Source organism: Salmo salar, chromosome ssa20 (assembly GCF_905237065.1).
Source record: "Salmo salar chromosome ssa20, Ssal_v3.1, whole genome shotgun sequence".
Classification (NCBI taxonomy): Eukaryota; Metazoa; Chordata; class Actinopteri; order Salmoniformes; family Salmonidae; genus Salmo; species Salmo salar.
This window is the reverse complement of record NC_059461.1, coordinates 52,364,705-52,390,042: the sequence shown is the minus strand read 5'-3', so window position 1 is coordinate 52,390,042 and position 25,338 is coordinate 52,364,705. Positions and strand designations below refer to the sequence as shown.

At 42.3% G+C, this 25,338-nt stretch overlaps 2 protein-coding genes across 9 annotated transcripts in view; both read right to left on the bottom strand.

The window, feature by feature from the left end:
* The window catches only part of LOC106580775 (ubiquitin carboxyl-terminal hydrolase 2), a 40,256-nt gene extending 27,774 nt beyond the window's left edge, over positions 1-12,482 (bottom strand). For 2 of the 3 annotated variants that reach the window (XM_014162175.2, XM_014162177.2), the window contains exons 1-3: positions 12,223-12,482; positions 10,025-10,142; positions 2,944-3,737 (exon numbers count right to left, since the gene is read on the bottom strand). In XM_014162175.2, the coding sequence (XP_014017650.1) occupies positions 2,944-3,693 (750 nt within the window). In that variant the 5' untranslated portion in view covers positions 3,694-3,737; positions 10,025-10,142; positions 12,223-12,482. Of the gene's footprint in view, positions 1-2,943; positions 3,738-10,024; positions 10,143-11,053; positions 11,202-12,222 lie in introns of those variants that run through there. The other variant, XM_014162176.2, reaches the window with a different exon arrangement.
* A 476-nt stretch (positions 12,483-12,958) lies between these two features.
* LOC106580774 (tubulin-specific chaperone cofactor E-like protein) lies at positions 12,959-25,108 on the bottom strand. 6 transcript variants are annotated; one of them, XM_045703591.1, is made up of 10 exons: positions 25,034-25,108; positions 23,693-23,811; positions 22,705-22,769; positions 19,523-19,760; positions 19,194-19,333; positions 18,817-18,998; positions 18,283-18,539; positions 17,839-17,965; positions 16,967-17,083; positions 12,959-16,703 (listed from the first exon to the last, which is right to left on the bottom strand). In XM_045703591.1, the coding sequence occupies exons 4-10, from the start codon at positions 19,731-19,733 to the stop codon at positions 16,319-16,321; spliced, it is 1,419 nt and encodes a 472-aa protein (XP_045559547.1). In that variant the 5' UTR covers positions 19,734-19,760; positions 22,705-22,769; positions 23,693-23,811; positions 25,034-25,108; the 3' UTR covers positions 12,959-16,318. The 6 variants fall into 6 exon arrangements, with proteins under 6 accessions (XP_045559547.1, XP_014017646.1, XP_014017647.1 ...); XM_014162171.2 differs by having other exon boundaries at positions 19,523-19,756; XM_014162172.2 differs by having other exon boundaries at positions 19,523-19,696.
* Between the last annotated feature and the right edge of the window lie 230 nt (positions 25,109-25,338).

Genomic DNA, 25,338 nt, shown 5'->3' with positions numbered 1-25,338 from the left:
ATGAGGAGCTGCTGGTCCGACTGGTCTCTCTGAGTCATAATCCAACACATTCCTGAAAACATGACTCCATAAAAACTCCTCCTAATCCATAACGAGAATAAAGGCTTTCTTTTCATCCATTGGACTGGATGAGCTGACAGAACATTGTGACTCAGCCAACCGGGATGCCTGACAGTCAGGACGAAGATTCAGCGCAGATATTTATTTATGCTGACCTTTATATAACCAGGAAAGACCCTTGCGGTTTGGCAAGTTTGGCAAACCCCTTTGGCAAGTTGATCTTCTAGAGTGGGGTGAACTATCAGCCCATATCTCCTAAATCAAACCCACATACAGCGCAATCACAGTTATCACACAAAGTTTGCATACATGCCCCCGTAGCCCTTACTTCACCTGCTCTGGGCACCTGCCTACTCTCCTGTCATAGTAAGGGGATTTATTGTCTAAACTCCCTGCTCTAAACCCGGTCCGGGTGGAACATTATGAGAATTAGGAAGGATAATTAAAATGACTTGATGAGAACATTTGAGCACAGGGCTCACGAAATCCTCTCGTGGCATTAATTACAACATGTGAACCTCTTGGTCCAATAGGCAACCCAGTTCCACTGTTCCACGTACAGGAGATTCATTCCCTCATTGATTGATAACTGTTAATTACCGAGAAGATTCCATACCACCTTTGAGTGGCTTCAGTAATGCAGATCTGGTGGCAAACAACTGTTAGCCTCGATGCATCCTTCACAGAAGAGTTTCATTACAGCACATCAACAGCCTCTTTGCCTGCCTGAGCCTGACGCTAATTGTGATAGATGTTTGCGAAAGCAGCCCCGTAACAACAACAAAACAGTCTTGTCAAAGAGATTGGCTTGGCTGGTTGTGAAACAAATGTCCTCCTCCTTCTCCTTCCCACAGTGGTCAGCAATCAGGGCTAATCCCGTAAGTGGGTTAATTCACACTCCGCTCTCTAAGGAGAGGGAGAGGAGGATAGCCAGGCCAGCCACTCCCACAGATGTCATTACTCTCCATGCAAGGTCTCCTGAGTGGAGCAGCGGTCTAAGGCACTGCATCGCAGTGCTTGAGGCGTCACTACAGACCCGGGTTTGATCCCGGGCTGTGTCGCAGAAGGCCGCGACCGGGAGACCCATGAGACGGCGCACAATTAGCCCAGCGTCGTCCGGGTTAGGGGAGGGTTTGGCAGGCCGGGATGTCCTTGTCCCATTGCGCTCTAGCTACTCCTTGTGGCGGGCCGGGCGCATGCACACTGAATTCAATCGCCAGCTATACAGTGTTTCCTCTGACACATTGATGCAGCTGGCTTCCGGGTTAAGCGAGCAGTGTGTCAAGAAGCAGTGCGGCTTGGCAGGGTCGTGTTTCGGAGGACGCATGGCACTCGACCTTCACCTCTCCCGAGTCCATACTGGAGTTGCAGCAATGGGACAAGACTGTAACTACCAATTGGATATCACGAAAAAGGGGTAAAAAGTACCAATATTTAGTATTTTATTTTATTTACTCTCCATGCGTCACAGAGGGAACACAAGGAGTCTAGTCAATGGGACACCTACCTCTCTGACAGTCAGTAAGCAGGTTTCCATCGACCCAGATTTATTCGACATAAGCAATGTCGCAAACAAAATCTTTGCGACATTTGTAATGGAAACAGCAGATATAGGAGACATTTTCTAAAGATTGACAACATTTTTATCCGTTCCACAGGGGTGGATTTTTCTTCTAACTTTCTTTATTGCGACCAATGATGATGGAAAAAGTGTTTTTCTAATAAATTATGATTCCTGAATACTTTTGAAGGTATGCGAGGCACGTGATGTAATCGCGTAACTATAAGCTCCAGTCCTGATTTAATTCTACATGGCTACTACTTGCAAAATCGATTCTTTCAACAACAAAGTTTCTTTGCAGGACAAGGATTATCCTGACTTTAAAGGCCTGAATTGCTTCGCCTTTCTTTTCTGGTTGGCTGGCAAGTTTCACCATCCAATTATTACAGATCTACGGGAGTGCAAGTCTCACCATGGCACGAACCGTGGCGATACGTTGGCACATAAGAATTATTAGAATATGGCAAATATTAGTAAATTATTGCATTCTATCCATGCTGGCTTTTGCGGTCTACATGAGACATGATAGGGGGGATGTCATACAGGCTGTCGACGATTTATAAAATGCACAATTTGCCTAAACGGGTCATTTTTTGTTGTTGGTATGACATCATTACATCCAGCTGTTTTTAACGACACACGATAGATTTATTTAACTATTTTCTATGCAAACTTTCTAAATGTTGACTTTTTTTTAAACACTGGACAAGTTCATGGAAACATAGCTAGAGACACACAGACAGACACATAGCCTGTTTGGCTAGCCTGGTCCCACTGCCTTGCCAACCCCTATGGTCATTGTCACATCAAACATGCAGGACCCATAGGAGTTGGCAATACAGCAAAAACAGATCTGGGACCAGGCTATAGCTACGGACTCACTGAGGAACTTCCTGATTCATCATCATAGAGAGAAATTGAATTTCTGAGGACCTTATGGGAGCTATGGCAACAGGAATGTTTACAATCTTACATACAGGGGCATAGAGATTTTGTTAAGCATGTTCTTGTCTCTGTGAGATTCATTTCCTTTCTTATAGGAAATGGACCTAATATAGCTAGCTGACATAGATGCATTTTCTAATTCAATACTGTACGAATGAATGAATACTGTGACAATTGTGTAAGGCCTATTTTATACTGTGTAGTGAGTGACAGTGTTCCCCAACACAGGATCTTAGTACTGTACAGTAACAGTGCAGAGCATCTGTACTGACCATGAGTGCCCCCACATGGTGTCAGTCTGCCATGTCAGTGGCCTGAGAGACTAAATCTAAGATCACAGCAAAACATTTGAGCAAACAGAAGAACACTGGTCTTACCAGGGAGTCCCTGGTGGGGGAGCTGGATCGTCCATTGCTGCTGCTGTCGCTCCTCTCATAGGAGGAGGTGAAGCGGCTACCACCACCGCTCTTCAGGCTGCTGCTGCTCAAGGCCTCCTGTGTGGCGCTGTGGGACAGGCCATAGCTGGAGCTCTGCAGGCTGCTGTTGTAGGAGTCGGCCACATCGCTGGCCCTGCTCCGGTAACCCCTCAGGGCGCTGGAGGAGGAGGAGGGGGACGTGGGCTCGTTGAGGCCCAGGGACGACAGGTCCCGCGTCAGGTCACTCTGGCTCGACGACCTGCGGCGGCTGAGGGAGATGCTGGAGGCCCCGGGCGACGAGGAGAGGTAGCTGGAGCGGCTGGGCGTGGTGGACGAGGAGTAGCTGCTGTAGCCAGTGTAACCGGAGCCGCCGCTCAGGCCCGACGAGCCATAGGTCTTCACCGGGGTGCGGCTCAGGCTCTCGCTGCGCCGGCTGCTGCTGCTCAGGAGGTCAGTGCGGGGGATGAGCCGGCCCCGGTCGAGCTCTGAGGAGGTGCTGTAGTTGCGGGCGCGGCTGGCGGCGCTGCTCAGGTAGCTGGAGGAGGAGTAGCCCGAGGAGGAGGCAGCGTTGCTCCTGTAGGAGGGCAGCCTGTCCCGGTCGGAGGTGTAGGAGCTGAGGGAGGAGGGCGTCAGGGAGGAGCCATAGGAGCTATAGGCACTGGTATAGGAGGAGCCGGTGTAACGCTTGGCGGTGGTGGAGACGCGAGACATGCTGTATTCTCAGCCACGTGTGATGCGGTGGAAGACCGCATCGACTGCAAGACAAGAGAAAGAACAGAAATCAGTGCGTTTCTATTTTCAGACTGTGAGCGGGAAAAACTTCATTTCCAAAAATGAAAACTTACTTAGCAACATTTGAATCTTTATAACCACCAAATTCAATTGTATATTTTATATCATATCGGTTCCATCTTAGTTTTTATGGGTTAGTCTTGTCTGATCACGAGAGAGGTAGGATGCCATCTGATTACGAGAGAGGTAGGATGCCATCTGATTACGAGAGAGGTAGGATGCCATCTGATTACGAGAGAGGTAGGATGCCATCTGATTACGAGAGAGGTAGGATGCCATCTGATTACGAGAGAGGTAGGATGCCATCTGATTACGAGAGAGGTAGGATGCCATCTGATTACGAGAGAGGTAGGATGCCATCTGATTACGAGAGAGGTAGGATGCCAAAGGTCACTAGGGCATCATCCAACTCTTAACATATGGGTGCACTATTTATCAACAGGCTGAATATACTGTACCATGGCTCATTGCTCGAGCCTGAGGTTTTACTCGTGTACAGGATACAGATATTTGACAAACAACGTTATGTGACCCTCCTTGGAACACATTACACAATATCAGCTGTGTCATCAGTATTCACCCTGTAGTAGAACGCTGAAACACTGTTTACGCAACCAACTGGAAAGTCATGCTTGATAATGTGATGTACTGTCGTATCGATGGGTTGCACAACGTTGTTGCCGGCTGAACGCACCCCTGGGAATCCTGTAATGGGAGAAGCACCTCAGCGAAGCACTGAATGTTTCTGGTGGCACAGTCTGTTCCTGAGGAGAGACAGGCAGTGCAGCGTCTGAATAAATAAAAGTATCTGGTGTTGTCGATCCGTGTTGGGTTCAGTGGGGGGAGGTCTCTCTCTCTCTCTCTCTCTCTCTCTCTCTCTCTCTCTCTCTCTCTCTCTCTCTCTCTCTCTCTCTCTCTCTCTCTCTCTCTCTCAGGGGCATCAATAATTCAGCATATGGATCGTGGATCTGGAATAGGTAGAGCACTGGGGCCAGGCGGAGCAGTACTGCTAGGTTAGATTAGCTGGGCCATGCCCAACCTAGCCTTGCTTAGGCTCTTACCAAAACTCCACCGTGGGTATAAGAGGCCTCTGCACCCTACCATTTCGTCTTTATCCTGCGCAAAGATGGCTGGACTGTAAAGGTACACATCTGATAAACATGGGCCAGTATCTCAAGTCAATATACTGTAGTCTGCATCACTATTGTTTTGTTAACCCCCCCCCCCCCAAATAAAACAGCAGTACTATAACACCCCTAGGTCCTAGAGTGCGCAGACATAATGTAGCTTGTTTGTGATTCCCTGTTTTCCCTGGGATGAATGTTTTCAAGTCAACCTCTCTTAGTGTGTTGTTTAAACAGGCAGAGAACAGGTGATAACAAACATAGAGCACTACCGCCACCACACTACCAAACAACAGTGACAGTGCCAATTTGCACCACAAGGCAAACCTGGCCATGTCTATCTAAATGTACAAACAGAGAGAGTGCTTGTACTTGTAATCCCTGACTCCTACTTCCACCCTTTCCTAATTGCCCTCACTATAAACATACACATCATTTAGGCTGCTGCAGGCGTCTCGTCCAAAAAATGAGGGCCTTGACTGAGACAAGTTCAGGCTAGCTTGGCGGCGTCACTTCAAAAAAGAAAACGCAAACAACATCCGTGGGGAATACAGCCTAAATGGACATGGGATTTATAAGATGGCGCTATCACAGCACTATAATGTCATTCACTTCTCAAAACAAAACACACAAATATGCTAGTTGCCCTGCGTTTCAGCTTACCCAAAGGCGCTGTTAAACGGTGCTTTCCATGACTACATGGCAGCAAGCGCCATTTGACTGCCACACAATCTCACTGTCAAAACAGGAAAGCAGGTGTTGCACTGATCCCATTGACTTCCTGATTCCCTTGCACTGCAGAAACACAAGGTCTATCTAGCTAAGGCCTAGGGGCCAGTATATGGGACTCTACTTGAGAATACAGAAAGGGCAGATAGTCTTTTCAATCTATAGGCCTAATCCAAGTTTATTGCCGAAGAGGATATATTCCTATTATCATCTTTACCTGTAAAATCCAGTGATTCCCAAGCAGGTGTAGGCTATATAATTGAATAGGGCCTAAACTCTGAAACCTCACACTGAGCCACTCTTTCCCACAGTCTGTCCATTCCTACTTCTCCCACTTACCACAGTGTAACAGTGCTCTTCTGATCTCTCAGAGAGAATGCCAAGCGTGTACAAAGCTGTCATCAAGGCAAAGGGTGGCTATTCAATAATCTTTTTTGTTTACTACTTGATTCCATATGTGTTATTTCATAGTTTTGATGTCTTCACTATTATTCTACAATGTAGAAAATAGTCAAAATAAAGAAAATCCCTTGAATGAGTAGGTGTGTCCAGACTTTTGACCGGTACTGTATGTATGTATGTATGTATGTATGTATGTATATATATATATATATATATATATATATATTAGTCATCTTACAAAACCAAACGCTATTAGGAATACTGTTAGAAATCAGAGCACGTAATGTACCTTGTTGGCTGGATCTAGGGGGGAGCTATATTTACCCTGAAATGTGAGCAGATAAGAGACGTGTCTGTGAGGTGCCACACTGATGCCAAAGCCCTAACTCGGCCCACCGGCAATCGCACCAAACTGTCCATGCCAGCTTAGTCTACATCACAACGCTATGCACAAAAAAAACTACATTGATTCAACGTACAATTGTAAGGCAACCAGCTGCAATAGGATTGTGAGTTTGCTCAACATTTCGGCATATAGCTGACCCAACATACATTCTCAATTGTATGTTCACTCAATTTTTTATTTTCGGTTGAGCAAACATACAATTGAACTTGAGAATTTATTCTATCATATTTGCATATTTCCCAGTGTAAAATTAAATTCTTTATGACAATACAATACAAATATCAAATTTGAGAAAAGTCAACCAGTGCTGTTTATCTCATTTCAACCAGCGTTGTAAACGTTGAAATTAGGGTAAAACTTCAACTTAAATACATTAACTTAACAGGTTGCTACATCAATATAATATCAACATAATCATCAGAACTATGTATTTTGACAAATCTTTTTCATCCTATATTCAATTGGTTGGTTGAAATTATGTTGAATTTCATATTTGATTAGACATATTTCATGTGACCTTTTTATCAACGTTGATAGTAAAATGGTTTGTTTGAATCCACATCATTGTTTCAGTGTCACGCTATAGCAACCTAAATAAAGACTGAATTCAAATGTGACGCCGCAGTCCAACATCTACTGGTATATATGAGGGGTAAGGCATTTCAGTGAGAACTAGTCCACCATCCAGATGCTCAGCTGAACTATCATGTCAACACATTTAGACATTGATCCGCTTCCATACTCATTTACATAGACTACCTAAATAACATTGAAAAGTTGAAGGTTACTCCTACAGGACACCCAGAGATTATCATAACTCCCAACTACAAAAGACTAGTCCTTTTTTTTCTCAAAGTAAGAAAAGCTATTCAAGAATTGACTACATGTAAAAACAAAATGCACTCCACAACACATTGGGATCTAAAATCCATGATATAGTGATGCCAGATCATTCATGCTTAATTACACCAACAGAAAATACACTTAGTGACAGAATATGAGGAATGAACAGAGCGCATCTTCAAGACCCGAAATGTATTAAATACATAAACAAAAAAATAAAGACCTTTATCATTACAAATGTAGACATAGAGGACACAGAATAGCCGACCCGCGACATGATTTGGGAGACTTTTAAGGCGTGCATTAGGGGAATGATAATCTCTTACTCGGCAAAAGATAAATCTGTGTTAGAAACCACTATCTTAAAAAAGGACCATAAAAAAAATCTTTACAAGGTAAAGAAAATACAATTTCTGAACTTAAGCAGGATTTTGATCTTTTACTTTTGAAGAGAGCCAACAACTACAAGTTAAACTCAAATAAAGCACACCATTTAATGGCAAACAAACCTGGTAAACACCTCGCAGCCCTCACAAAACGAATACACGGCAAACCAGTTATCATTTTGAAAGATAAGGATACAAATGATTTAATTAGAAAAAACAACACTATTAATAACTTTGAAAATCTATATCAATCAGAATGAAATAACAGTTGAACTGATCCTACAGCCTTCTTAGACTCGATAACCATGAAGCAACTTTCAGCAGATAAAAAATAATCACAAAAATAGGTATCACCCCCCCCAAAAAAAATAATGTGACACTGTAAAAGTGTATTATCAATATCATACATTTGGTATCCTATTTATAGGGCTAATGGTAACTACTTCTAAACTTCCAAAGATCTAAATCAGCCATGGATGAATGAAAGTACCTAGCCACATGTTGAAATCATAGTGTCCTTTGTTGGGCAGATCAGATGTTAATGAATCCTACATCAACCCAACCTCACTCCAAATGTACTTTCACATACAGCTTGTGTAAGAATGAGTTCTTAACTGACTTGCCCAGTTAAGTAAAGGTTACATGTAAGAAAAGTTAGTTACTGGCCTTCCCTGTGGCTCAGTTGGTAGAGCATGGTGTTTGCAACACCAGGGTTGTAGGTTCAATTCCCACGGGGGCCAGTACAAAACAATGCTTGAAGTGAAATGTATGCATTCACTACTGTAAGTTGCTCTGGATAAGAGCGTCTGCTAAATGACTAAAATGTAAATGTACTTTCAATGTTATTTAGGTAGTGAATGCAAATGAGTATGGAAGCTGATCAGTGTATAAATGTGTTGATGTCATAGCTCAGCTGACAATAACGCCGCTTTTTCCAAAAGCCAAGTGGGATACATAGAGGATGGCATCTGGATGGTGGACGAATTCACACTGAAGTGCAATAACCCTCATATACCAGTAGGAGTCCCTGTTCAGGAAGAAATCGTTGGACTGTGGCTTCACATTTTATTTCAATCTAAGTCTTTATTTATGTTGATAGCATGACGTTGAAACAATTGAGTTGATTCGAACATAGCATTTTACTATCAACATTGAAACAAGGTCAAGTAAAATATGTCTAATCTAATCTAAAATTCAACATAATTTCAACCACCCAATATAGACTGAGCGTACAAAACATTATGAACACCTGCTCTTTCCATGATATAGACTGACCAGGTGAAAGCTATGATCCTTTATTGATGTCACTTGTTAAATCCACTTCAGTTAGTGTAGATGAAGGGGAGGAGAAAGGTTAAAGAAGAATTTTTAAGCCTTGAGACAATTGAGACATGGATTGTGTATCTGTGCCATTCCGGGGGTGAATGGGCAAGACAAAAAATGTAAGTGCCTTTGAACGGGGTACGGTAGTAGGTACCAGACACACCGGTTTGTGTCAAGAACTGCAACGCTGCTGGGTGTTTCACACTCAACAGTTTCCAGTGTGTATCAAGAATGGTCCACTACCCAAGGGACATCCAACCAACTTGACACAACTGTGGGAAGCATTGGAGTCAACATGGGCGAGCATCCCTGTGGAACACTTTTGACACCTTTTAGAGTCCATTGCAACTCAATATTAGGAAGGTGTTCTTAATGTTTTGTACACTCGGTGTACTGTATATTGAACATAGGATGAAAAATATATTTTACGTTTCTATGTGAAATGTTCAACACAATTTCAACGTATACATAGTTCTGATAATTATGTTGAAATTAGATTGATGCAACAACCTGTTAGTCAGGTTAAGTCAATATATTTACATTTAAGTTTGACCCTAATTTCAATGTTTACAACGCTGGTAGAAATGAGATGGAAGCTGAGAAATGGGGTTGGAGAAATGTAACCACTCTCAAAAAACACTCTCAAATATAATTTTAACCGTGTTTTGAGGCTACAGTATACACTGTTTGTTTACATTTATTTTGTTTACAAACAAGCTAATATTTTGGGTCCTGATTGGGGTAAGACAGTTGAACTAAGCTCATGAGGAATTTATAAGTTATATTCTTCAAGAATCAATGGGTACATATCATTAATTTAGATGTCCACAAATGGATGTTGCAACTGCTGGTTGCCCGTTTAAGCCTCGTGTCTGTATGAGCGTCGGAGCGACTGCATTCTTTGAACATGTTTTCACTACCAAAGTACCATCAGTCCTTGAGAAAGTATTGCCGCTCATCGTGTTTGTGAGATGCATGCTGATTGCTGACAGTGTGTATGTGGGCATGTGCGTGTGTGTTTATACAGTTATGATCACCTGCTTTGTATAGAGCGGCGTCTCTCAGTCCCCACAGGCAGCGATAGAGTGGGGCCCGCTCATCCTAATGTATCTCACAGACCCATTCACAGTCACAGGGACCTCTCACTGATCAGACCTGTGGGGAGACAGACACATCAAATGAGAGACACACATCACACAGCCATGCGGACGTTACCTGGGCGGAAATGACTAAGGTAATGGATTTGCAGTCTCGCTAATGTGGACTTTGTTGGATACCACTGCCATGAGGCTAGCAGATCGATGTTGAGCCATCAGAACATACATTTTCTAACATTACTGATTCGATCATCTCCAATTATCCTCTTCAATTTACACAGAATTCAATGAACTGCACTAAAACAACACTGCTCTATGACTGCTTAATGGGAGGAGCAAAACATCCCATAACAAAACAATCTACCGGAAGCCTAAAGTAGCCTAGGCTACACCTCATGCCTCCTCATCAACTGCATCACTTGACAGGCATAGAAATAGGTCCAAGTCATCATTCACCACAGGTCTCCAGTCAACAAGTTGTCAGTATTTTAGATATCTATATAAAATATTTTTAAAAAGCATAATGACTGTTTGTTGTCAAATCCACAAAAATTATCTTCCTTGAAAATATGGTTTCAGGAAAAAAAAGATTTTGCCTGCCTATTTAAAGTCCTGTTTCAGAAATACTGTACTTGTTGAGTATCTTAATAATCCAGCACTTGCGTCCCAATATGGTCCAAACACACCATACCAACAGACCTGCGCCCCCACAACCCTGGAACAGCCAATGAAGTTCAATGAATAGGCCTAGCACAGCCAACAGACAATTAATAAATAGGTCTCAAGATGATTTTCTGAGTAATGTTATCCCTTGTCTCTTTAACAAAACAAAATATGGATAAGCAAAATGAAATAACAGTAGGCCTAGGCTTCAAACAGCCAATACCACACACAATGATTGTCAGGTAAAATAACAGAAAGGTACCCTTGTAAAAGGGAAACAAAGTGTAAATTGGTGGAGAGGCTCACCAGTGGCGTATCAAGCGAGCAGACAGAGTAGGGTGCTGTATAGGAGGCTGTGGCACCAGAGTGAGAGGAGCCAGGGAGGGATTGTATGAGCACAGCGATCCAGAATGCCAGAGATCAAGTTACAGAGATGGTAAATATAGCAGTTGCCTATGACCTCCACAGGTCACTCAACACTCACTGACATTCCAATTTGCTCTTAAAGGACTAGCATTAAGTTTTTTTTATAGGCCACGAATAGGCAACGCTGCGTAGGCCAGCAGCAACCACTGGGATGTGCCCTCTGTTATCTAAAGGTGTTTTCATTGTAAACCTACAAGGAATGGTAGTCAGTGAAATGTCCCCATACATTTAATCCAAAAGTGGAAAAAGACTAATTGAAATATCGTTTATATCTACTAACCATGGCTAGTTTTATATTAAATATATACATTATACTTCTATTATAATGGGTGTATGACACCATTTGGATACAAACAGGCAGCTATTGTCATAATTTGTGTTAGGCCTATTTTAAAAACGGGGGTAGTTCACCTGCAATATTACATAGTCTGGCTTGAAATGCATATCACATAATGGATAGTTGAAAGTGGTGAAAACTGAAACCCTGGGCTGATAGCTACTTTGAGTGCAGGGATGAGTGCAGGGATGAGCGTAGGTGTACGGGGGCGCGGAAGCAATAACATTACAGCTAGCTACTATCAGCGCCAAATTCAATGATAGCAAGCCTCTATGACACCGACCTAAAAAGTCAGCCAGAAGTTGTTTTAAGCTTCTATAGCAATTCATGAATTATCTCGATCAACGGTTATGCATTTGCAGTGGATGAAAGACTAACGGTTAACACACTAGGAGCTTAGCAGCTCCCCAAAATGATATACTGTAGCGGTAGGTTGGAACCTCGTACCACTCCCAGGGCAGGCAAGTTGGCTAGCTAGGCTAACGTGTTAGCAGAGCGTGCACGCGAACTAGTCAGAGCGCGGGCGTGTGTTTTATTTTAGAAGGGGCAGAATGTGACTCAAGACCACCGGTTTTTAGCTTAGATGCATTCATATTAAGAGATGAAGCATACACATATGAAGCATACACATTTGAGATAAACTATCCGAGTGGCAACAGAGCAACTGATCAAGGTTTGCCTGCAGCTACTGACCACTGCATTTTTCACTCACCCCAGTCCGAGATCATCCCGTCTATTGTCAGTCCGGCTGGCAGAGCGTCCCCAAAGTGGCTTCTAGCTAGTCTATCCGCGTCGTTAGACCACAATTCTGAATATCGGTATGCTGAACCGATAACATTTGACAGATAAAAAGAGCTAGATACTTTTCGCTATCTCTCCTTTTGCGTTTCAATTGTTTTTAGCTGACCCAAGTAACGGACGTTTCTCTTTAACTGTGACGTTGGTTCAGCAAATAGCTGTCGTGGATTGGTTTATTCTGGTCCACGAACGGAAAACCAGAGGACCGCCTCCCACACCGATCACCTTAGTGACGGACGTCAACAGCAAGCAGATCACCACACTGATTCAGGTCCACACACTCACATATGATCTGACATTGCTCACGCAACTGCTTGCAAATCATTTTAGATGTATCACAACTCCCCCTTGCGTCCCGTTGAGTTCTAGACTCTGACTCCCGTCGCTTGCCTTTCCTTTTTTCTGCTGTTTGTGGCCATGACCACACACGGCCGGGGGGGAAATAATCAAGTTTAAAAAAACGACAATCCAGAAGAGGGCAGTGTTGTGTCATGAGTGCCTGTTATGTCACAACAAAGCTTTTCTACTATCCATCTGGACACATAACCACACAGACATGTTTATACATGACATGGCTAAGGATAAGGATAGTGGTTGACACTTGAAAATGTTTGATTTGGAATTCAGTAATAACACATTCACACACCCAACACCATACAATATTTAATACATGTTTAATGCAAGATTCAATTAGATAAATTAAAGGTGCATGTGTGTCCCTTGGTTACAAATCCTTTAGTTTGTTTCACAGCTACCAAAGCTGATGAGAATAATTTAGTTATTTGCATTCTAGTTACTCACATTGCAGCGACCAATTGTCTTTTTTTTTGTAATTCAGCAGGGGGACAGATAATTCACATAATACAAATCATAAATCTACAATCTGTCATTGAATGTTTTATCACCTGTCCTGCCTCTTATGAAAATAATGGTTTAGAAGCCAACATAATCTTTAACATTATTGTAGCAGCACCTCTATAAGTCCCATGCCCTAAAAAAATGTGCCACATTTATTTGGATTTATAGTGTTGCAATGTATTTGTGCTGAAATGGGGCCATTTTTTTGTAACTTCCACCAATGCAATGGACAGTAAAATAACTGGGGCTGGAAACAATACCACAGACAACTTCATAATAAGCCAGCCTTACAAAACTGAGGCTGATAGCAATGACTGCATAGACAAGATCAATGTCTTCAACATCTCACAATCAAAGCAATAGTAGAATAATTGAATGCTACACTGTAGAAAGAACACTACTATTTATTCTTGTATGCATCTTTCTCTACACAGGTAAGTAATATGGAGTTCAGAGGGATTACATCAGTCTGCTCATTTACCATTCAAATTGCATTCGATCATGTAAACTCAGAAAAGCCATCAATGAATGATACATGTTCCATACTTATATTTATGCCACACAGATATACCTTTTCTAAACATTTGCATGTACTGTAGTAAGCACATTTGTACAGCACTGTTACATCCAGGAGGCAGACAATCAGAAAACAGTCTCTATACTGGTTGAACCCATGGAACACACAGATATCAGGTGTTTAGAATCATGCTAATTTCAATGTAGCTAGCTGCCCAGTTTACCTATCCTGTAATGGCTGAAATGGTCAGATTATTTTGCCACACGTAAACCCATTCCCTTCAATAAAACAGTAAGTGGTACGTTACTTTAGTATTCCTTTCTTCTTCTTCCCACATTTTACACAATGATGAGAATATACTAGGTTAGGTTGAATAAGAAGGTTTCGTACCTACAACAGAACAGCAGGAGATATATGTACTGTACCTGATTATTGTGGAGCTGCATAATGGCTTTATAAATTATTTGCAGTTCAGGATAGGCACTGACCCACAACAATGATAAATAGTTTTACTACTCCGGAACAAATAAACACATGAATGAATTCTAAAGCATTGGCTATCAAAGCCAGACAAGAGTGAGGTGGTGACATGGAATAGATCAAAAGACAGATCCTTCACACTAAAACCTACCTAGTGCACCAATTCAGTGTGTGCTGACACTACTAGGGAAAGCATATCAAACAAAAATAAAGAAAAAAATGTATTACAAATTTCTGCACTTCAAACATGTCAAACTCAAGCAGATATAAGTTGATAGGTTGATTCAGAATCTTTAAAATGTGCAACGTTTATGCTGATGAAACTGAAACAAAAAACATTGCAGTAAGAACTGGACGTCCAGGGAGCAATGGTTACAGGCTCAGATGACTGTCGCGTACCACTAGCCAATAGCTGATTCAATTTTCCTTTAAAATGACTGTAGTGTGCCACTCAATTTTCACACTAAGCAGTGGTGCCTACTGCCTACACTGAAGCATTATTTCAGAAACCACGGGAAGCCATTACATCTAGGCCTATGACATTATCTAAATGTACATGGAGCCACGGCTCCAGATGAATGTTTTATTCCTTTATATTTGATTAAATCTTTATCCCTTTATACAGTGCCACTCTCAGTAGTAACATTCATGCGTTAAGTGTGCCTGCCAGTGCATGCTGACTCCATTAAAGCATGAGTTCACTAACCAAAGGAAGCTGTCTAGACCACATAAAAAGACTAGGCCTGACGAAAATAATGGACCCTTACTGCTTATTACTATCTAATGGCAAAATACATACAACAAGCAATATAAAATATATTGCTATGGTCTAACGTTCAATCATTTGAGAGATCTAACTCTGCTAAGTGCATCTTCCAATACTTTACTGTCTTCCAAATCAGACAATGACATAAATCTAACAAATTCTGTACATTTCTGGGAAACAAGCAGCCTGGAAATTGGGATTTAAAGTGGCGGTGCCCCTTGGCTGTGAAGTACCAAGCAATGCCTTAGTTCTACTGGCCCAGCTACTGACCTAGTGACCTTTGCCCTCGCGATGACAAAAATAACACCAAGCATGAGCCTCTACACACAAGGAAAATGCGTCAACAATGCAATGAATAGCACAGAGTTCATACAAATCTTTGGTGAACACACAAAGTCTCTGTCTGCAATAGACCTAAAATACTGTGGCTCTGGCACAGAAGCAAACGTGTCAATCGGTGTTCAAACGTAACCTAGACCTAACATGTACTGACGGTCCCAGACAGTGGAAGGATCCCCACGAAAGCAAAAAAACTGAACACAAACTACATAAAAACATACTTCGCAAAGGACATTGTCATGCAGCACTATATGGTACATCAATTTTTTTCAGTCAGAGGCATCAATAGCCTAAGAACACTACGGTACAACTAGCCAAAGAAAGCCAATTTGAAAACTCAAGGTGATTTGAGTTTGAATATCAAGTATCCTCCAAAAATACTAATCTTACTGAACACAACTTAGAATAACTAAACCTAACTTAGAATAACCCATCAAAAACTATGGCTCGGTCTTGTGAGGAAGTGGAATGACACAGCGCAATGAAGACTTCCGTTAGCTACAGTACAATCCCCCTAGTACACTCAAAACAGAGTCTGTGGCACAGCAGTATACCATATCCTTTCATCAACATCCTCTGCATACCACAGGGTATGCAATGGGAGATTGATTGTCTTAAAGATAAAAGATACACTGGTTGTACTCTGCAATATCTCCTGTGCTCCTCCCCCGAAGATAATACTTTTTAGGAGTCAAGGGCAGAGGTGCTACACCAAAACGAAGAGGGGACTCAGTCACACAGAATATGCACACCTTTAGAGGGCAGCATACAAGACACATTTGTTGTGATTAGTTGGTGTGTGTGCGTGTGTGGTGCAGTGAGGTGAAACACAACAAAGCCAGTTAGAATCAGAGTCAGAGTCGCTGTTATTCCTGATAGTGTGTCCCACACTGAATGTAGAACATAGGACGGGCGAAAGGAGGGGTGCAGGGAGCTCTTCAGACAAGATTAGGATGGGGAAGGGTATGAGCATAGAAATGTAATTACTAGAACTGCACCCCCTTCAAATCAATGTGCCATGATAGGTGGACCGTTCTAGTAATTCTATTTCTATGGCGGGGGAGTTAAGGTTTTGGAGTTAAGGTTTGATAGTGGTTTGGCAGTGGTGGTAGTCCCCCGGCCAGCCTTAGGCACCACCAGGAGTTCGTCCCCGTCCTGGATACTGTAGGAGTGGAGGGCTCTGGTGTGGTACTTCATCTCCTCCGGCCCAAAGACACACTCCTTGTCGATGTAGTAAAGACGCATCTGATTGGCTGACAGCTGCACCACTGTCCTCAGCTGTTTCTTCAGCTCGGCCACAGTCTGGTCCAGGCGGATACTCACCTCCGCCACCTTGTCCTCGCAGTGCACCTCCACCTTGGCGTGGCAGCGGGGTCGAAGGTCGATCTCAGCCAAGGGTTCCAGCTTCCCGTATTTGGTCACCAGGCAGTGGTACCTAGAACGGCAGGTATAGACGGGTTTAGCAACACACAAACACACTAAATATACCACAGTCATCTAGACTAAGCTGTTTAACATTACGGTTAGGTGAGGTTACAGTCATTATTTTTAACGAACATGAAGATTTTATTTTGAATGTGCACATTTTAATAGGCACCTGATACTACAATTAAGCCAGTAAAGTATGTGCCAAATCCTATTGAATGGATATATGCAGTCTCATTGGACCAGTTAAAGGTGTAGCATAGTGTGATATACCTGTAAGGTAGCTCCTCCTCTGGGTAGTCGACATGGTAACGGATGAAGAACCTCTCGGAGTCCTCTCTCTCCCCGTCCGTCACCACACTGCCATTGAGTGATGATACAGAGGGCAGGCTGCGAGGATAAAGGGTGAGCTTTTCACTATCTACAGATATATGGCACTGTTGCAGTATTGTGTGTGTGTGTGTGTGTGTTAACGCAATGCCACAGTGAGTACGTTTACATGCAGAGGAATAATTTGATATTAAACTGATTATGGCAGTAGGCAGATTATGCAATAGTCATGTAAACACCTTAGTCTGTTTAGCATAATTGGCGCAAGGTCAAAATCGAAGTACGCATACACCGATTTAAACACCTGCTTTTCTGAATAATCTTTCTAATTATTAGGACACATAAACAACTTAATTGGCGTTCCAGCAGTGTCTTTGATCTGCGCATTCGCAAGCCCCAGCAGAGCGAGCCTCCCTCGTTAGAGCGAGTGAAGTGAGTTCGGAACAAATTAGAAGTCGTTTTCACATACAAACTTTATATGTCCGAACTTCGGATGAAAATTGCCCCCCAAAAACAACATGGTGGCTGTGGTAGAATGTTTATTTCTGATTGGCGATGTTCTGCACTCATCAGAGTCCCATCAGGCAGCCTGATTTCAGATGTGTCCATGTGAACAGGGTGATTAGGGAAATGGTTATTTCCAACAAAGCATGTAAACATTTTAATCAAACTATTATATTCATCTGACATTCCACAATTATCACATTATTGTGTGCATGTAACCGTACTCAGCGAAAAATGATATCTTTCAACTATTTGTGTGTTGAGGTCTGTGTGGTTGCCTCACACACCCAGTAGCTCCCAGAGAAACTTACTGTGCTACCATGAGGCTCCGACGCTCCGTGTTGGTGTAGGTCTGCAGTAAGGGAATCCCCTGCAGCCTCACATCTTCCAGTTTAGGAAACTGGTTCAGCTTCTCTATGTCCTCCCATCGGTTAAGACCTGGCACACACAGAGACGCATAGGAGACCGCACACCCGCGCGCACGCACATAAGCACACACACCTTATTAAACACATTTCCATAAACAGTCAAACAGAATGATCTTTACATTTGTGCCCTGGCTCTGTCACAAACGGTTGAGATAACTGATGGTCAAAGAGGATAGATAAGATAGATAAGATAGATCAGAGAAAGTAGAGGGGTGTTAGCGATCAGGATGTTGGGTAAACTTCAAATATCAATCTCAAGAACTGAAAGGAGTCCAAGGACAGTTTCCAGTGAAGGACACAACCAATAGATTCTGCTCTGGTTGATACCTGAGTTGTGCAGATTGATGCTGCGTAGGTTGGGGAAGAGGCGTCGCAGCATTTCTTCTGAGTCCTGAATGGAGCTCAGGTTGCAGTTGGACATGACCAGAGTTTCCAGGCCGGGGAACATGGGGCCAATCTTGCGCACCTCGGCCCAGTCCTGCAGGTTGTTGTCGGTGATGTGCAGTAGGCGCAGTGTGGGGCAGGGCACAGTAGAGGCTGACACGGTGGTGTACTCATTAAGGCACAGGAACAGCTCCTCCAGCCTGGCGGGCAGGGCAGGGAGCAACACAAGGCTCAGTATATAGACCATTAACTTTTCTTAATGCTTCTACTGTAATGTACTGTTGGCTGCCTGCAACCTGGACCTCATGACAGATGACCACTCACTACTCTCTCCAGTCCACAATACTCAAGAAAGACACAAAATCCCTCTCACTGACTTAGGAAAACACGTATTTCTCTCTCTTGAGACGTGAACAATCAGAGTTGCCTTTGATAAAAAGGTGTTTTAAAGCAGTGTAGCATTAAGTTTTATCTTACTCAGGCATATCCCGTGTTAGTATGAGCACCGTGTTCCAGGACACTTGAGTGTTGTTGAGGACCAGGCGTCGGACTCGGGCAAAGGCCTTAGCACCGCTAGGCTCCAAGACAACCTCACTTAGCGGGTTGGAGCTCAGGTTGAGGAAGTCCAGGTTGGGGATGTTTGACACAATCTTACTGATCTGAAAGGAGTGGCTTGAAACTTAGTGTGACATCCTCAATATAATTATTCATACATACATGTAAATAGCTACAAGGATATGGGTGAGCTTGCATACTGGTAGAGGAATTATTGTACAAAGTTACCATAAAATGTACCCAATTCTTGTACTCAATGTTTCCCATCTTGGCAGAGTATCCTAGTTGAGCCTACCTACCTCATGCCAGTCCTGGAGCTTGTTGTGGGACAGGTCAAGCTCCATCACGTGGGCACAGAAGGCTGCGATCTCTCTCTGCTCTCCCGCATGGCTGATTCCACAGCCAGCCAGGACGAGCACACTGGGAAGGTTCAAACGATCTGGAGAGAGAGAGCAGAATAACTTGAGTAAACCAGGCGTATCTATACCACCGCTCAATCATCAAAATCCTCATCATCATCCTAACTGAGCTGCTGAAGAGGAAAGAACCTACTCAGGGATGCCAATGGCGTTTTTAAAACAGGGTTCAAATGGGTAAAACTGTGGATGGATCATATCGAAGACCTCACCTTTCATGGGCGAGCCTTGTGGGAGAGTTGGCACTACCACCACGCCCATGCCGGGCCCTCGGCGGTACGGGAAGTTCTCCGGGCTGTACTTCTCGCTGAGAACCTGCATGAAGGTGCGGCCCTCCTCCTCGGGTGGATCCACGGCCCCACTGTCCCACATCCCCTCTGGGTCGGCTGGGTCGCCGAAGTGGTAAAAGAGCCAAACACTCATAGAGGTTAGCCTGGCAAGGTGAGCTGGCTGAGACAATAGTGGAAGTCATTCACCTTCACGCCCACATCCAATCCCTCGGAGGGGCTCGGCCATCACTGACATTAGCCTGACCCGTTTCACCTTCTAAACACTTATGGTCATACAGTGCATTCGGAAACTATTCAGACCCCTTGACATTTTGTTACGGTATAGCCTTATTATAAAATTAATTGAATTTATATTTTTCATCAATCTACACACGGAGATGTTCGATCAGGTTCAAGTCCGGGCTCTGGCTGGGCCACTCAAAGACATTCAGAGACTTGTCCAGAAGCCACTCCTGCATTGTCTTGGCTGTGTACTTAGGGTCGTTGTCCTGTTGGAAGGTGAACCTTCACCCCAGTCTGAGATCCTGAGTGCTCTGGAGCAGGTTTTCATCAAGGATCTCTCTGTACTTTGCTCCGTTCATCTTTCCCTCAATCCTGACTAGTCTCCCAGTCCCTGCCACTGAAAAACATCCCCACAGCATGATGCTGCCACCACCATGCTTCACCATAGGAATGGTGCCAGGTTTCCTCCAAACGTGACACTTGGCATTCAGGCCAAATAGCTCAATCTTGGTTTCATCAGGCCCGAGAATCTTGTTTTTCATGGTCTGAGAGTCCATTAGGTGCCAAACTCCAAGCGGGCCGTCATGTGCCTTTTACTGAGGAGTGGCTTCCGTCTGGCCACTCGACACAATCCTGTCTCGGAGCACTACGGACAATTCCTTCGACCTCATGGCTTGGTTTTTGCTCTGACATGCACTGTCAGCTGTGGGACCTTATATAGACAGGTGTGTGCCTTTCCAAATCATGTCCAATCAATTGAATTTACCACAGGTGGACTCCAATCAAGTTGTAGAAACATCTCAAGGATGATCAATGGAAAGAAGACGCACCTGAGCTCAATTTAGAGTCCCATAGCAAAGGGTCTGAATACTTATCTAATATAAGGTATTTCTGTTTTTTATATTTAATACATTTGCAAACATTTCTAAAAACCTGTTTTCGCTTTGTCATTATGGGGTATTGTGTGTAGATTGATGACGAAAAAAAATAATTTAATACATTTTAGAATAAGAGTTTCTATACTTTCTGAATGCACTTTCCAATACATACCAGTCTTCACTGAAAAGTATGCTTTTCACATGCAACACATTCTATTTTCATCTACAGTATTTCAATCAGGAATGTTAACAGATTAGATCAACAACACATTCCATTTTCATCTACAGTATTTCAATCAGGAATGATAACAGATTAGATCAACAACACATTCCATTTTCATCTACAGTATTTCAATCAGGAATGTTAACAGATTAGATCAACAACACATTCCATTTTCATCTACAGTATTTCAATCAGGAACGTTAACAGATTAGATCAACTAGATTCTGGGGCGGCAGGTAGCCTAGTGGTTAGAGTGTTGGGCCAGTAACCTGGATAGAATTGCTGGTTGCTGGATAGAATCCCTGAGTTGACAAGGTAAAAATCTGGCGTTCTGGCCCTGAACAAAGTAGTTAACCCACTGTACCCCGGTAGGCCGTCATTGTAAATAAGAATTTGTTCTTAACTGACTTGCCCAGTTAAATAAAGGTTCAATTACAGTTACTATTTTACATGGTCATTCAGTTGATGCTGCTTGATATAAATGCCTTGGAGACAAAACAGCCAGAGCATAATAATATGTATTTCAATATGTACTTCAATATGTATTTCAATATGTATTTCAATATGTACTTCAATATGTATTTCAATATGTACTTCAATATGTATTTCAATATGTACTTCAATATGTATTTCAATATGTACTTCAATATGTATTTCAATATGTATTTCAATATGTACTTCAATATGTATTTCAATATGTACTTCAATATGTATTTCAATATGTACTTAAATATGTACTTCAATATGTATTTCAATATGTATTTCTCTATAAGAGGGAAAAGGAGGCTCAGTGATAATACTAAAGAAGGGAGTGACGGAGGGAGTCGTCTGTCCTAAAGTCCTTATCAGTAAAACGCAGTGAGACTTTGCCATTTAAACTTTAAAGCCCTCTGAACGCCTGAGGATAGGGTAGGCCTATCCCAGTGATTCTCTTTTTATGTACTCGAGACCAAAAACGAATGAATTGAAAAAGTGGATAGACTTCTGTTCTAACCAACTGAGCAGGCAAAGTGTGACATAATCCGGGAAACACTGATGACATCATCTGGTGTGCGTCATGTGATTTTAAACAGCTATGAGCAGGCAAACGTTAGTAGTGTTTGACTTCAAAACATAGAAACCGTCATTTTCAAATATGTTGATATTGGGGTGGTGCTAGAGATGATGAATGAGGTTGTCAAGTGTTGACATTTCGACAACAAAAAAGACAAAAAGAACGATATTCAACTGTGAAAAAAAACAACACATTTTTGAATGCCTCAGGTTGCTGGCTAGGTTGCTGGCTATATAAATAATGTTGAGGTTTTACTGAAATGAAAGTTATAGTATCATATTAAAGTACTTCACCAGCAGGTGTAGGTCACAGTAAACACTTTTCCACTTTTGCTTATTTATTTCAACTCCTGTTGTATACTCATTGTTTCTAAGTCAGTGTTTATGGTCGTCACTACGTGTTAATGTTTTATGTTCCACAGTGTCATATTGATAAGTACAAGAGAACGGTAATGAAATGCTATAGAAATATTACCTATGATGACATGTTCTTAAACAGTGGAATTTTCCTATATCTGTGATATTACAACAACCATAACAGGAAATGATAGATTACAGTATCCATAATATACTTATCATTGTACAAAACTGACACGTTATTATTAGGCTATTGACTAATATGATCAAAATGATGTCATTAACATACATGAGAGTGAGGAAAATAATAGCTAGTATAAAGTACAATGATAATACAGTAACAAGTGTGCTCTGTAGGCTAAGTGTCTTACCTCCAGCAATGTTCCTCTCCACCAGTCCACTATCACAGCTCATTGTGGGTTTCTGCAGAGAAGGCCTGTCAGAGGAACACAGTTTTTGGAATTGAGGGCCAGTCATGTGCTGGTGGGACGGACTTGCGAGTATCAAATCTCTCTTACTCCCATAGTTTGACTTCTAGATGGATAAACCTGTTTTGGCATGGACATTGCCATTGAGTGCTTACGCCATTTTCAAGTAGTCAACTGGGTGGGACTTCATATGGGTTAAAGGAGGATCACATGATTCTATCCAGGTCATCAGGATTGTACTCGTGAGCAAACATTCCATAACTGTAGGCGGCAGTAAATCGATAAACCTTGGCTTTATACCTGTTCATTCAAAACACACTCTAGGTGGCAGTATGCACCCTTTCAGTTTGTTTGCCAAAATGGACTACTTCAAAATAGAGATGCCTCAATGGAACCAAAGATATTTATAACTAACCCAAAATCTCATTTCCAATGGGAGCAAATTAAGCATAGTGGGCAGAACAAGCAAGGAGGTGGGCAGAGCCAAGCACGAGCTAGAGAGATCCTATTGACGTATTCAATCATGCATTTGCATATTTCCATTAGGGAACACCTTCTTTGAACAGTGTGCAATAACTCAATTTCCCATTGCATTCCTTGTAAACAATGCCATTTTTTTTATTTGTCAAAGGGTCAAGTCTACAAAGCTTAGTGCACTCTGTTCACAACAGATTGTAGTTTAGGGAACTTTAAACTGTATTGAGATTGGGCTTTTCTTCAATGAGAAGATCAGCAGAATGTCGGCCCAGTTCCATCTCAGTCCATGCTCTACAACTGCCGGCCACTGGGCTTCCTGTCCTCACCATATTTGATTGATACATCTGATGAAACATCTGGCTCCTTGTTCTCTGTGATGGCGCTGCCTGTGCGCACACAGATGCCATAATGGGACATTTATAAAGATGATATCTCTAGCGTTCTCAATGCTTACTCCATAGTGGCTGGCTGGGCAAGGGAAGAGAGGCTGAGCCCTCCTCCTTCAGACTTCTCTCCAGTGAGGGGCTGCTAGGTGAACAGGAGGGACACGCAGACACCACGTGAGAGTACACACTGGAATCAAAACAAACCATATGCAGTTATGCATGATATTCAAATGACATTAAAGAAATGTACATAAATATATATGGTAAATAGGCCTAGGCCTACTAACTATATTAGTTTGAGTGACAGAAACAATCTCAAACAGATATAATATTTGACTAAAACATAATCATTTCAAACCTTGCATACAATCACATGCTGTATCTCTCTATTATGCCTGGGAATACTTTGGAACAGATTTCCAAAATTAAAATCACTTGGGGCTGATTTGCTGGTGCTTTCAGTCTTTTATATCCAACATCGAAAAAATTGTTGGACATTTTGCACAGACAAACTGAGGGGCCAAATAAAATCAGTTGGGGAACCCTGGCCTAGGTTATGTCACTGACATTTTATCATGTTTTGTGAATAGCTTGGCTCTGATGAATATCAAGTGGCACATAAACTGTCCATAATATGGTGCTTTTAGCTTCAGAATAGAGGGAATAGAAGGACCAAATGACATATCTGAACCTCTGTTAAAAAGCTATGGTCATAAGAGAGGTTTATTGCCAATTACATTTCTGTCATTGTCAAGCCAAATATTATGTTTGTGCAATCCATGGCAAATACCTGTCACTCATTCTGTGAGAATAGCTATCTAGCTAATTTACAGCTCAGATTTTGCTCAAATTAAGTCTTTGATATACTAGCTAGTACAACAGTACAGCAAATGTACATAATGAGTACTGCAGAGAGCTAGCTGATAATATGCCAATCATATCAAGGACAATTACGTGCAGATTGACTCGAGCACGAAAAAGAACACGAAACAAGAACCGTGAACGGGCAACGCTACGTTAGAAAAGAAATATGTCAAGCGTGAAACGTATTTTATAGCGAGGATAAACGTCGAGGTTGATTACAACGTGATTTCATAAACGTCACACATAATCATTATGTACAATTTGACTGCTAGTTATCTGCAGGATCAGTGCTTTGCAATCTTGCAATTTATTACGATTACACTAGTACGATTAGCAAACCAGATTAGCTAACCAAAACGTTACATGTCATCTTCTCTACGAATGGTCAGACTGGTCCAGACTCCACACTCAGCATCATTGAATGACCCATGTAAAGACAATGCATCAACATCACACAACTACTATTGTCATCATACGATTGCATTAGCTAGATATAATCCAAAGCGATAGACATACATTTAATATTTTCGCATTTCCAAACTCACCTTTATTGACCTACTCTGTGTAAACGTCTTGTTGTTGATCCAGCTGTCATTGCCCCCCCTCTCATCCCGGAAATGACGTCACTTAATGAAACGTCTGGATATTTCCTTAGATTGTGGATGCGCAGCTTTGTACAGTATAGTACATGTATTTGAATACATCATTGGTAACAATAACCCATTTACAGTCATAGGTAATGCTACTATAGCTGACTAGACTTAACACTGGTAATGATGGAAAGGCTTGACAATCAGTTTGCTGACTAAATATGGTGCATGTCGGTATCTCTGCTAAAATTTGTTCAGGG

What these genes read in the sequence shown, in the direction of transcription:
- LOC106580774 (XM_045703589.1), bottom strand. Translation starts at nt 22,810, where the DNA reads ATGACTGGCCCTCAATTCCAAAAACTGTGTTCCTCTGACAGGCCTTCT. An exon ending in GGAGAGGAACATTGCTGGAG is followed by an intron (nt 19,757 to 22,704) that starts GTAAGACACTTA and finishes TGTCTCAGCCAG; the next exon opens with CTCACCTTGCCAGGCTAACC. An exon ending in CTAACACGGGATATGCCTGA is followed by an intron (nt 18,540 to 18,816) that starts GTAAGATAAAAC and finishes CCTGCCCGCCAG; the next exon opens with GCTGGAGGAGCTGTTCCTGT.